The sequence below is a fragment of the Trachypithecus francoisi genome, unplaced genomic scaffold, assembly GCF_009764315.1.
Source record: "Trachypithecus francoisi isolate TF-2019V2 unplaced genomic scaffold, Tfra_2.0 Lachesis_group7, whole genome shotgun sequence".
NCBI lineage: Eukaryota > Metazoa > Chordata > Mammalia > Primates > Cercopithecidae > Trachypithecus > Trachypithecus francoisi.
Genome location: NW_022681472.1, coordinates 59,380,924 through 59,395,818, shown reverse-complemented (window position 1 = coordinate 59,395,818; position 14,895 = coordinate 59,380,924). Strand labels below are relative to the sequence as shown.

Sequence of the window (14,895 nt, the reverse complement as noted above, 5' to 3'; positions counted from 1 at the left end):
ACCACCTTTGTCTCTTACTGTCTCTACACACATTACTTAAGCTCAACCCACCTAAAAACATAATTTCTATTTTATTAATACCCCAGTGTTTTTACTAATGTTCTTGCCTCTACCAAAACTATTCTTAACAACTTTCCCCGTTTGTCAAAATTTTTACCCATCTTGGTTAACACCTCCCTATCTGCAATATTATTTCATCTAGAAATAACATCTCCTTCTACTTCCCATTTCTAGGTTATTCTGAAGCAAACTCAAGATGTCACATCACTTTATCTTAAATATTTCAGTATCTCTAAAAGATAAAAGTACTATTTAAAAAGAACCACAATACTATTACCAGGCACAAATAATAATTATTTAATATCATCAACTATGTCATTCAAGTTTCCCACAGTCTGGATTTTGCTGATTATATCCCTGTGGTGTCAATGAACATTCTCTTCTATCCCCTGTATTTCCCACAAATTAATGGTTAGAACTAGAGGCTAAATCAGATCCTGGCTTGCTTGTGTCTTGGATAACTACTTCCTAAGTGCTGTTATATACTTTCATTAGAGGGACATAGCTGGTCTATCTCTTTTGGGAATGTTATCAGTCATTGATGTTCATTACTAGGTCCCTTCATGAGGGGTTGAAAAAAAGGTAGTATTAGAATTTTATCATTCTTTCTTCATTTACAAACTATACCACCAACATGTGATGTTACTATAAGACATATAATATTGTGTGTATGTATGTATACTTTTAGAAAGAGAAATTTCTCTTCATCAACAATTTGGTTACTCAGAGATACAGTACATACAGAGAAAGCAGAAGAAATGTTTGGTTCTATTTACCAATTTTCAAAGTAACAAGTTGGTTTGCTGGCATACTGTAAGTTGACCAATAATTTTTATTTTAATATATTATGAACTCATGTATTTAAACATGTTTGATGTTTTAAACCATTGCAGTTATTCTCTTATTGATGCTTAAATTGTATCATCTTTAACAGTGAGAACCAATTGAAGTTGGCTCTTGGATCTTTTTGAGTTGTTTTTCATAGCTGCCTTGTTTTCCAGTATGACAAAATGTTCCACGGTCATATTGTACATTTCCTGCCCCATAGGTGAAATCTCCCATTTCTTCAATGATTTTTAGTTCCTTTTAGTAGGAAATGAGAGTGTAGAGATCACATTCTGGGCATTACTGGATCGGTAATTGTTTCTGGGCCTTTTCAGTAAACAAAGCTAGATTTTGTTATTGTTTTGTAGCTTTATTTAAGATAAAGTACTTTATGAGTTCATACAGATACTTCCAATTCAAGCCCAGAATTTACTTAACTTCACCAATCTTACATGTATACTGCCTTCATGGATTTTTTTCTGATCACCTCAGCCAGAAATGATCACTCTTCCTTTGAACCACATCACCCACTTCAACACTTTTATAGTAATCAACATATTAACCTTTAATTTATTGTCATTTCTATATATGTCTGATATTCTCTACCAAATGGTAAGGAATTTGAGGATAGAATCCATGCTTTGTTATTCTTTGTTAAATAAAGATAAAATTCCTAAAGTGCTGATATATTTCCTGACATGTAAATACCACTTTCTCTTTGTATTCCTTTAAAAATGGAACCATATTATATATGTACTAAAAATTATATAAATGAGAGTTAAATGAATAAATACAAATTGGATTTATGTTAAACTTTTCAGATATAAAGTACTAGAAACTCCATTTTAGTGGCAATTAATTTAAAGATATTAAGGTTGTTGGAAATAATTTTTATTTAACAGATATAAAAACTTCTTAACATTTACAAATTGTACAAAGATTGGTAGCTTAGATATTTTTTTAAAAATACTATACTAAGAGAAAAAACTAAAGACCACAACAGTATTCCACATTATAGGTTGAGAGAATGTGACTATGAAGAAAGTATTCTAATCAACTAAAAAAAATATTGAAACCACTTTTGATTAGAGTAAAATGAATAATGCTAGATTTAAAGACAGTGTGAAGTCACACTTTGGTCTGTAACCATGTTTATTACATTAACTTATTTAAAATGTCATTTAAATGACCCATTCCAAGGTATAATAAAAAAAGAGGTAGCAAATGAAAATTAAAGCATTTATTTTGGTAGTTCTTCAATAATGATGCGAGAAACTGAATTCCATCCAGTAGAAGCATCTCCTTTTGGGTAATCTGAACAAGTACCAACCCAGATAGCAACATCTACTAATCCAGCACCAATTCCTTCACAAAGTCCTTCCACTGCAAGACAAAGATGAAAGTTACATCTTTCTTTAGAACAAAGAGCAAAATCCTTTAATTTTATAACTTTAGAAAGCTAGTTTGTAATTCTGTTTAATGTAATGCTACTTAAACATTCTAATACTTGATAAGGTTTTCATAATGAAGTCCTCTTTTTCTAAATTGATACATAAATATTTTTAAAAGATGTATACATATCCATTCTATGATACAAGTTTAACAGTCAGTGTTCTTACAGGTTTCAATCTTAAAACCAGAATTTGCATAGTTACAGAGATAGCTTAAAACAAAAAAGCAATTTATTTGAGTAAACAAAGAAAGGCTATCTATACTTTTTAAAGCCAAGACTTTCATTTGATATGCAAGTCTTTTTTAAAAAAGAAAACCCTTTCCAACACTTATCTGATAAGTGATGCTAGACAAGTAGACGAAATAACTTTTTTTTTTTTTTGAGGTGGAGTCTCACTCTGTCGCCCGGGCTGGAGTGCACTGGCGCCATCTCAGCGAACCGCAACCTCCGCCTCCCAAGTTCGAGCCATTCTCCTGTCTCGGCCTCCTGAGTAGCTGGGACTGCAGGCACGTGCCTCCACACCTGGCTAATTTTTTGTGTTTTTAGTAGAGATGAGGTTTCACCGTGTTAGCCAGGATGGTCTCGATCTCCTGATCTCATGATCTGCCCAGTTCGGCCTCCCAAAGTGCTGGGATTACAGGCATAAGCCAGTGTGCCCACCAGAAGAAATAACTTTTATAACATTAAAAGAAATTCTACATAATCATTACACCAGTCCTTCAATCTGGGAATCCCATTTTACACAGAATTTCCTCATAGTGAAAAAACGTAAACCAAAAAAAAAAAAAACAAACCTGCTTTTCCTCTGTGTTTTTATGCATTGTAATTATGCACCTTTTCACATGTCCTCTGGACTTTCAACTACTAACAATACAAGTTGCATTCCATCTTACCAAAGTCTTCTCTTAAATTAAAAAAAAAATCTCTTAGTGACCATTTTAGCAGGCAAAAAGACATGGTACCTTTGATGTATGTGTAAAGCTGGAGAAGAAACTGTAGGTTGGCAGATTCTTTAAGAAAATGAATCCTGGTTTTCTGTCCTTGTGATAGTTTGCTCACTCGTAGGTGGGAATTGAACAATGAGAACGCTTGGACACAGGGCAGGGAACATCACACCCCGGGCCTGTCGTGGGGTTGGGGGCAGGGGGAGGGATAGCATTAGGAGAAATACCTAATGTAAATGATGAGTTAATGCGTGCAGCAAACCAACATGGTACATGTAGACCTATGTGACAAACCTGCATGTTTTGCACATGTACCCTAGAACTTAAAGTATAATAATAATTTAAAAAAAGAAAGAAAATGAATCCTGGTATATAAGCACTGTAGTGGATGACTTCATGTGACTGGTTAGGCTTCCTATTTGATTGAGGTTACTGCATTCCTGCTGAGACCCAGGGATGTAGGTCTGAAGCAATCTGCTTACATAAACTATCACAGGAGTAAATCCAAGGCAAGTCTCTCAGAATCCAGGGACCTGTCTCTGGTTCAGGCCTCTTCCTAAGTTGGGGGAACTAAATAGTAGGCCCACAATCCCATTTAATCTGGTATTCTTAGTACCATGACAAGTGGAAATGCCTAGAAATGCTCATGTTTTCCCAAGGTCTTGATAGCCATGGCCTAGAAACTTGTTCACTTCCCCCTATGGCCTAAGGACATCAGACAAACTTGGGTCTTGCATCAGCCTCATCTAAGGAGAGTCAAATGGTCACTTCATGGTCTTTAGCAGATGAAATAATGTTGAATGAACATTTTTGCTGTGATAATGTAGTATGATAGCTTGTTAAGTGAAAACGATATGTTGGATTGGGAGTTCTCAACCTGTTTTCCTCTTAGACCCGTGTAACAGATGACAACCATTTGTCAAACTCCCATGGGCATATCAAGGCTTTAAGCCATCCTCTGATATGCTAACTGTAAGTGCACCCCTTTCCTTTCCCTTAAGAGACACTATCAGCATGTCAGAGAAAGTGATTCTATTACAGAGGTAACTTAATCCACAATAATACAAAACTGTTCTTAACAAATTACTTGTGACACTCCACCCAACTGATCACAACAAATGAGTTTGCACACAATGGTTGGGAAATGCTATGTTAAATTATTTATAAAGTATATGCATGTATAAGTCACAGTTCCTGGGCCTAAGGGCTTACATTAGCAAAATATTAACACACACCTTAAAGATAATAGAATGTAAGTTGCTTATATCAACCACTGTCTAAACATATCACTTCCTAATCAAATTTTATTTTTAATATCTAGATTCTTATTTTAAAGACTGTTTCTTAGATGGGAAGCACATATCTAAGGACTTAGTGAAGAAGGTTTTTAATCTGATTACAAAGAGAACTGGAAGCCAAGAGAACAGGGAGTCGGTTTCTGCTCTCCTGAACACCGATTCTACTTTCCTGTGTAAGACGCTGTATTTCCCTGGGTTTCTCAATATGCAAAGAGAGGGGGGTTAAAATCTCTTCTTTATGTTTTAAGGATATTGTGAGGATCTGAGGGAAAATGTAGAGGGGATGCCCTTGATTGCTTAGGAATAAATTGGTTTTGGGGTTCAGTATCTAACTTGGAGCCCCAAATAATGCTAAAATGTTATTTCTGAGGGAAGGGAAGAGTGAGATTATCTCCTCCCTCCGCTCAACCATTTTTAAGTATAAGATTAGTGAAAAATCTGTCCAAGAAATCAAGGGAATGATGCTAACCATATGTACAGTTTCTTATTTTTCTTCTATGAAAAGGCTTATGAATATAACAGTATGTACACTTTCTGATGCTACCAGGCTGTGCTGTCATGGTGTGCCATCCACTGCAACTCAAGAAACCAAAATGGCCGACAAACAAATATTGATAGTGGTGTCTCTAGAGGATGAGATTAATAATTTGCATTTTGTTTTGTTTTTTGTTTTTTTAACTCTTCTACTTTCTGGTATTTTCTAAACTTTCTTTAATGAATCTTAAAATAGAACAAACAGGCTGGGCATGGTGGCTCATGCCTGTAATCACAGCACTTTGGGAAGCTGAGCAGCAGGATCACTTGAGGACAAGTGTTCAAAGTTGCAGTGAGCTATGATCCTGCCACTGTACTCCAGGCTGAGCAACAGAGTAAGACCCTGTCTCTAAAATAGATAAATAAATAAACAAACAAATACATAAGTACGTAAAACAACCCAATGATATTTTTCTGACAGTTTAAGTGACCACTGAATGTCTTTTTTCTCATACTAGGTGGAAACAGAGAATACAGAAATAGTATAAAAATTTTCTCTTTTACAAATTTGGCAGACAGTATCCACCCTTTTAAAGGATAAGGCAGAAAAATCAGTTAGTCTGAGCCAGTAGTTCTCAATTTTGGCTGAACATTAGAATAACCAGGAGTTGTTTTTGTTTTGTTTTGTTTTGTTTTTTTTGAGACTGGGACTCACTGTCATCACTCAGGATGGAGTGGAGTGGGGCAGCCTCAGCTCACTGCAACCTCCGCCTCCTGGGCTGAAGCCATCCTCCCACCTCAGCCTCCCTAGCAGTTGGGACTAATTTTTTTGCTTTTTTTTTTTTTTTTTTTTTGTAGAGATGGGGTTTCACTATGTTGCCCAGGTTTGTCTCAAACTGCTAGGCTCAAGTGATTGCCTGCATCAGCCTCCGAAAGTGCTGGGATTATAGGTGTGAGCCACCATGCCCAGCCAACCAAGAAATATTTAGAAAGTCCCATTGCCAAGTCTGTACCCAGACCTATTAAATCTGACTCTCTGGAAGGGTGGGATAGGCATTTCTTTTTAAAGTTTCCACAGTTCCTAAAGTGAGCCCAACATGCAGCCAAAGTTGAAAGACCACTGCTCTATGGCATTACTGGCTATTTTGCCATGTCATTTAACTCATTGATTTTCAAGCCTGGGGCACATCAGAATCACCAGGGGATCTCAAAAGAAGACATTCATGCAGCCAACAGACACGTGAAAAAATGCTCGTCATCACTGGCCACCAGAGAAATGCAAATCAAAACCACAATGAGATACCATCTCACACCAGTTATAATGGCAATCATTAAAAAGTCAGGAAACAACAGGTGCTGGAGAGGATCTGGAGAAATAGGAACACTTTTACACTGTTGGTGGGATTGTAAACTAGTTCAACCATTGTGGAAAACAGTATGGCAATTCCTCAAGGATCTAGAACTAGAAATGCCATATGACCCAGCCATCGCATTACTGGGTATATACCCAAAGGATTATAAATCATGCTGCTATAAAGACACATGCACACGTATGTTTATTGTGGCACTATTCACAATAGCAAAGACTTGGAATCAACCCAAATGTCCATCAGTGACAGACTGGATTAAGAAAAGGTGGCACATATATACCATGGAATACTATGCAGCCATATAAAGGATGAGTTTGTGTCCTTTGTAGGGACATGGATGCAGCTGGAAACCATCATTCTCAGCAAACTATCACAAGAACAGAAAACCAAACGCCACATGTTCTCACTTGTAGGTGGGAATTGAACAATGAGATCACTTGGACACAGGAAGGGGAACATCACACACCAGGGTCTATTGTGGGGACTGGGGAGGGGGAAGGATAGCATTAGGAAATATACCTAATGTAAATGACAAGTTAATGGGTGCAGCACACCAACATGACACATGTATACATATGTAACAAACCTGCACGTTGTGCACATGTACCCTAGAACTTAAAGTACAATATTAAAAAACAAACAAAGCTGTGGTCTTACGGCTAGAGATTCTGAGTCAGTTCATCAGAGATAAGGCCCAGGCATCTATATATTTTTAAAAGATCAAGAGGTAATGCAGAAGTACAACCCAGGGTGGAGAACCATGCATTGAAAACTTGTAGAGGTGCCTTTACAGTAGGTTAGTGAACGAACATGATAGTGGGACTCAAAACTAATCTTACTTAGATCTGAGGTACATCTTACAATGTCGCAATTTTACATACCAGAAGAAGTGCGATGAATATTAATTGTTGAATTCATTTCAGGGCTTCCTTGGTCCAAATAAATGATAGCTTCAATGGGAAGAGGTCCTGAACATTCAGCTCCATTGAATGTGAAATACCAACGCTGACAGCATGCATTTCTGCATTTTAGCCGAAGTGAGCCACTGAACAAAACTCTTAGAGCGCTGTTTGAACGCATCTTTGTAAATGTACACTCCTGTCACAAACATAGAAATGGGATTTAAGTAACATTTTCTATTCTAATTAAAAAGAGCTTTTGAGATTGGTGAATTTTACTTAACTATCCTTTTCCCCAAAATGTATTTAAGAAGTTTAACTCGGCTGGGCGCGGTGGCTCATGCCTGTAAACCCAGCACTTTGGGAGGCCGAGGGGGGCAGATTACTTGAGGCCAGGGGTCCAAGACAAGCCTGGCCAACATGGCGAAACCCATCTCTGCTAAAAATACAAAAAATTAGCGGGGTGTGGTGCGGCGCACGCCTGTAATCCCAGTTAGGAGGCTGAGGTGTGAGAATCGCTTGAACCCAGGAAGTGGAGGTTGCAGTAAGTCGAAATTGTGCCACTGCACTTTGGCCTGGGCAAGAGAGTAAGACTGTCTCAAAAAAATTTAAAAAAAAAAAACAACTTTTATAGAGGGAGAGAGATTTTCTGCAAGCTAGATAAGAGATTTTGATATAGAAACTCTAAGAAAATCAAATTGCAGCTTTCTTAGAACTTTTCACCCCATTGAGGGTATCTTTCAGATTTACCAAAAAAGGCTAGCCTTTAGTACTTTTGATAAACTCGATTTATGTATTTCCTTTTTTTTTGCATTCAAAAAATACTTACTGAGCCCCTGCTATGTGCTAGATGGTACAGATAGAGCAGTTAACAAACCAGAATCCCTACCCTCATAGAACTTACATTCTAGACTAGTGCTGTCCATTCGTATTCACTCTTGATCTGTTTCTTTTCGAGCAACAGCAAACAGTATGAGGGAGTAAAGGATAGGCAGAGTTTTTAGTCTTTATCTATATGACACAATGATAAGGCCCAGGTTTCTTGTTTGCTTATTTTCTCATTGGTCGTTGCAAATCTGACTGTCTATTGGCTCATGGACCCATTATCCTTTACTTGTAGAAGGTTCTGATACCCATCCTGACCATTGCTAAAAGGAACTTGAAAATATATTTAATTCAGAACCCACAAGGATAGCTTTTAGAAAGAACTCAGTAACTTTTGATGAACAACTATAAACAACCAGTCTATCAATGTCAGATGTTTAAATAACTTGGGAACATTTTAACAAAATGCTTTCTAGAAACACACATGAACACAGAAAAGGTCAGAGTCATCATAACTATGGAAGCTACATAGAAATTCTATCACAAAAATTAAGTTAAGATAGTCTCAAACTCTTATAGATAATAGAGCAGAAAAAGCTGAGATAAGGAATAGGGATTATACAAAGTGCATCTTAAAATCTTAGAGTTTTATGAAACGAAAATTTCTTGTAATTGCTTGATGGTAGCAGCAAAACCATGAAGTAATATGTTGTGAATATGGAACAATGTACAGAGTTGGTCAACAAGAGAAAAGAGACGTATAAATAGCATCAACTTCTTCAACTCTCTTCCATGCCAGTGGACTTGCCAATTACTTTTGAAGCAAACACTAATCAAAGTGACTGAAACATTAGTCAAAATACATTACCAGACAGGCTATTTTGAGTAATTCCCCACCTCTCAGCCTTCATGTTGCAGAATAACTTAAAATAATTGCTGTAGTACCTCACATCTAACCCATTTCACTTCTCTTAGGCTTAGCAGTTTTAAGCTGGGCATGCTACCTGAATAAAGACAAACACCAGTGGACTTCTGCTTCCAGATCAATGTGGTAATTTCTTGGAAATTGTTTCCCACCTTTATGTCTGAAGCCAGGGCAAATTTTCTTAGGCTAAATTTAAATTTACTTTAGGATAAGATTGGAAAGTTGCTTACTGTCCAACACAGACACATATGCTCTCTTTTGTTTGCATTTTTAAAAAGTATGTTATTTTAGATACTATGATTAAAATGATATGCATTTGTCTTAGAAATATCTTTATGAAATTCTGAAATGTTATAAAGTTTTTCATTAGTTTTAGATTAAAAGTCACATGCTACATACTTCTCTTTTTTAAGTCTTTTTAGTTAAAAAATAATAATAAAATGTCACCTAAAAATTAACACTAAAATACGAAAACCCTTAAATTTTGCTTCAATTTTAAAATAATTCAAACTTTACTTACCGCGATTTTCCCAAGATCTATGCCATAATTCAGTGAACTCCATGAACACTGCTTGTAGTTGGGTGTCCAGGACTCCTCAAAGCTTTCCCTCAAACATTCCCCCTTTTCTCCTTTGAATCCATCCCGACCTGGAATCCCAGGGGTACCCGGAATGCCATTGGCCCCAGGGCTCCCATCTCGACCAGGCACTCCTGCTGGCCCTTGTAAGCACATTCCATTATACTATAATGAGAAAGAAAAGGCAAAGAAAACTCTCACCACTTAAGAGTCAAAGACTCAGTATGATTAGAATTGCATTTATTTTGAGCGCTTGGAGTCAAGAATCCCTTCATACCACACGCCCATGTTCTAGATGAGTTATTATAGAGAATTCATTTTCAAATTATTTCTAAAATACTGTGATTTCTTTCATATTTTTTAGTGCACAAACTTTACACACACACAGGTACACACACACACATCAGAGGAGGACAAAATTATTTCATTTACCTGCTCCCTTCTACTGCTCATTATAAGCATATACAATTTTAAATAGCTGTATTCCAAGGTGGAAATAATTTGATATTCTGCTTTTTTCTTCTAACTCTGTATCTTGCAAAGAGACTTGGACTTTTACAGTTTTATGCAAACATTGCACTAATTTTGGATACATAGTTTATTTCTACTTTTTTCTTATGAATATTATTTTTATCCATATAGCCTTTTTCTTCTTTTGAATTATTTCCCTAAGATAAATTCCTAGGGAACATAATTATAAAATAAAATCTTAAGAGTCAATAATTATCTTGTACTGGCAGTATCTCCAACTTGGATATGAAAATCCCTGCTTCTCCCTGTTTGTTTATTTATTTATTTATTTATTTATTTTATTTTTTTGAGACGGAGTCTCTGTCGCCCAGGTTGGAGTGCGGTGGCGCGATCTCGGCTCACTGCAAGCTCCGCCTCCCGGGTTCACGCCATTCTCCTGCCTCAGCTTCCCGAGTAGCTGGGACTGCAGGCGCCCGCCACCTCGCCCGGCTAATTCTTTTTTGTATTTTATTTTAGTAGAGACGGGGTTTCACTGTGTTAGCCAGGATGGTCTTGATCTCCTGACCTTGTGATCCGCCCGCCTCGGCCTCCCAAAGTGCTGAGATTACAGGCTTGAGCCACCGCGCCCGGCCGCTTCTCCCTGTTTTTAAGCGGGGTAAGCAGTGCTTAACATTTCTGGCCTCTCATCCGACCCCTCCTCCCCAAGGAGAAGCAGTAAGTGCCCTAGTTTCAGGTAACCATTAGTTCCCAACAGAGGACCATTCACAATCTGTCAAACTGTCTGTAAGGACTAGGATTCTCTATGTTAGTTTTGGGGAAGGATATCTTGTAGCATCTAATGCATGAATTCTAGAGCAAGTTTCTTTGGATTTTATCCCGGCGCCACCTTACATTAGCTCTGCGAGACAGGGCAAGTTATTCAACATTTTGGTGCCTGTTTCCTTATCTGTAAAATGTGGATGATAATAAAGAGTCTTACTTTATAGGATTTGTATGAGCTTTAAGTGAATAATATATAAAATGTGCTTAGAACAATGCCTGGAACACAGCAAACACTGCGTGTGTCAGCCATTATTATTCCTATGATTCCCCCAAGACCAGTGCAAGGCAGCGACTCTGGGTAAGTGTGTCCACTGCCCCGGGTGGACCTTTCAGGGTCTAGACCTGGGGAAGAGAGCATTAGCAAACCCACCAGCCTAGCACACATAAGCCATACACACCAATGCTGTATGATCAGTGGTAAAGGTGATATCTTGTGCTCCACCTGTCTAATTCCTGTGTCTACACCTGAATTGGTTCAGCTAGGAACAAAGGTGCCATTTATTAGACACTCCAAAACCCAAGCCAATCCATTTAAATTTTTACTCTAACATTTCCTCTAATTGTGTAAGTTGCCTAGTATTATCATTCTGTATAACTACTTTCCAGTGAAAACAAAAAACAAAGTTTCTTAGATATTAAAGTAACTTCAAAGCTTATCTTTTGACTACAGTATCTGGGATTGGATGATAAAATCCAATAGTTATCTGGGAAAAATCTGATATAATTAGACTGAAGTTTGCTAATCAATTTGCTTCTCCATCGCCAGTTTGAGTTTTGGTTTGATAAATGATTTTTTAAGTCTTTGACATTGCCATTTTCCTGACTGTAAGAAGAAAAAGACACTACTACTCATTTACTGTCAGAGAAATAGTAAAAAAAAAAAAAAAAAAGAAAGAAAGAAAAAGAAAAGAAAAGAAAAAGCATTTAACAATTACAAAAGTATTCAGACACACAAAATAAAGTATTTTAAAAGTACAAAATATTTCAAAAGTTTGGTGTGTTTTAGACTTTATTTTTATGTTAGTAATTTAATTCACTTTCACAAGCAGATATATACAATGTTTAGATATACATTTCAAATGGGAATAAGACTGCTTCTGATATTCTTTGATTTTTTTTAACCATTATTCCCCTCAGGGCAAGATGCTACACAGACTAAATTTTATTTTCTTATATATCAGTGGATCTCAACTGGGGACAACTTTGTCCTCCAGGGGTCACTTGGCTATGTCTAGAGACATTTTTGGTTGTCACAACTTGGCAGGGGGGATTGCTACTGGTATCTAGTCTGTACAAACGAAGGATGCTGCCAAATATGCTACAATGCACAGGACACTCCCCACAAGAATTATCTGGCCCAACATGTCCATCGTGCCATATTGGGAATTTTTATTCACCTTTTCATCTAAAAGATACATTTCAGAGACTATATAACTTTACTTGACTCAATTCCACAGGTGTTACATCAGTCTTCTACTTTAAAATGCTAACCCAACACATGCTTAGTACTCTCAGTAAATGTCTGTGGAATGAAAAAAAAAATGTTGAAGGGAAGTGCACTTTTATACGCCCCTGTTTCTTTCGCCGGCCACCAGGGGGCAGACCTTGGTGGAAGCTTGAAAGGAACGCTTTGAAAGATCCTATACAAAGAAGTTGCTTTATAGAATGTGTTGAAACCTTAATGACTGTGGACTTTTTCTGTCAGCAAAACCAAATTCAACCTACAGGATGCACCTGAGTCTGACTGCAAAATCTTTTCCAAGTCTGGCTAGAGTTGTAGGAAACCACAGGTACTGTAAATCCTTGAAGGGGGAAAAATAGCAAGCTTCACAGGAAAAATGGGCATTTTGTGTATCATAACTACAAATTCATAAAATGCAAACTACACATGAACCACACTCATTTGGTACAGTTTTAATAATTTGGACACTTAAAATAGAACTGTTGCCTGAACACATAGTCCCCTTTTGTGGAGCAAAATTACACAGCCTGTCACCAAAAAGTGCTATAGTGAAATGGGGGGAATTTTTTTTTCCAGCACTTTTGAATCCAATATAGAACTAGCTGCCAGGGAACTTGGTATATTAGCTCAGTTTAAAATGGCAGCTTGACAAATTCAAACCTTTCTTTTAATTAAAAAAAAAAAAATTGCCCCAACTTACGTCTTGCAATGCCTGTAAGTCATGTTTGTCTTTAAGTGAGACTGAAGTTTGTGATATGCCAAGGACTATGGTAGCTGTGAAAGGCTCCCTCATATCACAGGGCAGAGAACCTCTCCGCTCTCCACTGGGTTTGTTGATTTTTAGAGGGAAGGATTTTAAGCAAACATACCTTCCCACAGATGAGCCCCTGGAAAGCACTACGGCCGTTCATTTCCAGTTTCCTGGAAACTGTTTTCTCCCCTAGCTTGACTGTGATGCTCCTATCTGGCGGCCACATCCGAAGACCCAGGGTGTGTGTAAGGACTGACTGCCCATTTGGTTTAAACAGAAGAAGCAAAAGAGGTCCTTAGGGGGTTAGCGCCGGGCCCCTTCATTTCCCCTTCCGGCCTTAAACCATCTGAACCATTCCTAGTCCCAGCTGTGGTTGTCCAACAAAGTAAATTGCAGCCCATACTCCCTAGGAAGATGACCCAACGTGACTCATAGTCTTCAAGTTACAAAGAGTTGGACGGATGCTTTGTGGGGGTTGTTATTCTCTCTCGCAGGCAGACGTGGCCACCAGCCCCAACAAAGGACACGTTGCACCGCCCTGGCCCAGGTCCAGGTCCATGGGATCAGCCAGGCCAGGATTTTTCCCAGGTCCACTTCGGACCTACCCAAGCTCCTCATCCTACTCTCACTGCCACCCTATCCCTCCCACCCTTCCCAAGGGGTCCCCCTGGGGCCAGAAATTATTGGGAGACTCCCTGTACTTCAGGGAGTCCCACTGGGCCCATATCGTATGCCCGCTCCACGATGGCCTCCCATTTTGGTCTCGCCTCTGAGTTCCAAGACTCACTGCACGCATAACCAAGGTCCTTCTTTACCTGTAAATAAAAAGCATGACACCCAAGCCCAGCAAGACACACGACACACAGCTGTACAGGCAGACACCCCCAACACCCGGACTGACGCCCTGCCCGTGCGGCGCGCGGCCAGGTCCCCTCCACCAGAGCGGCGGTCCGGCTCGGCTCCCACGGACTCACCAGGTCCACCACCTCCCTCTGCCGGAGCTGCGCCTTTTGCTTCCCCTTGGGGATCTCAGAGGCGCTCGACGGCGCGGGCAGCTGCAGCAGCAGGAGCAGCAGGAGGCTTCGGAGCCGCTGCTGGGAGGCGGCGGGGCCCTGGGGTCGCATGGCTGGGGGCTGCCCGGCAGCGCGGAGCTGGAGGCGGAGGAGGAGACCGAGGAGCTGAACGTGGTCAGTTTCTGGCCCCGCCGCGCTCGGAGGCCGCCGCAGGCTGCATCAATGCGCCTTTCACCCGCGGGCCTCTCTCCCTCCCTCAATACCTCCCGCCCCCGCGACACCCGGAGCTTCCATCCCGTAATAGGCCCCGAGCCCCCACCCCGAGCCGGGCGTGGGGCGGACCGAAGACCGAGCCCGCCCTCTCCTACTGCAGTCGCACTGCCTGCCAGGACCCCCGCGGGGCTGCGCAGACCCCAATGGAGAGCCCGCCTGCAGGGTCGGGGCGGAGTGGCCGTGGTCAGGAGCCGCAGGTCGGGGATTCCAGCAGGGAAGACAGCGCCGCCTAAATGAACATTTTAGAGACACGTGGCTTAACCTGGGTCCAGGAGCCACCTTCAAGGGCCGTCAGTCTACGGCTTGGGTCGGCAAGCCTTTTTGTTTGTTTTTTGGCGGTGACATTTTTGGAGGCTGGAAGGTGGGGGCGGGGCGGGGGCTGGAAGGAACCATAAGTATCAGGTTTTCCAAGAGTTCCACGATCCAAATGATGTGTAAACGCTGTTTTCAAAA

General features: G+C 39.8%; 1 protein-coding gene across 1 annotated transcript; it reads right to left on the bottom strand.

Moving 5' to 3' along the window:
* Positions 1-1,754: 1,754 nt before the first annotated feature.
* On the bottom strand, positions 1,755-14,437 carry CTHRC1 (collagen triple helix repeat containing 1). Its single transcript, XM_033202751.1, has 4 exons — positions 14,131-14,437; positions 9,594-9,815; positions 7,306-7,522; positions 1,755-2,268 (listed from the first exon to the last, which is right to left on the bottom strand). The coding sequence occupies exons 1-4, from the start codon at positions 14,278-14,280 to the stop codon at positions 2,126-2,128; spliced, it is 732 nt and encodes a 243-aa protein (XP_033058642.1). The 5' UTR covers positions 14,281-14,437; the 3' UTR covers positions 1,755-2,125.
* Positions 14,438-14,895: the final 458 nt, after the last annotated feature.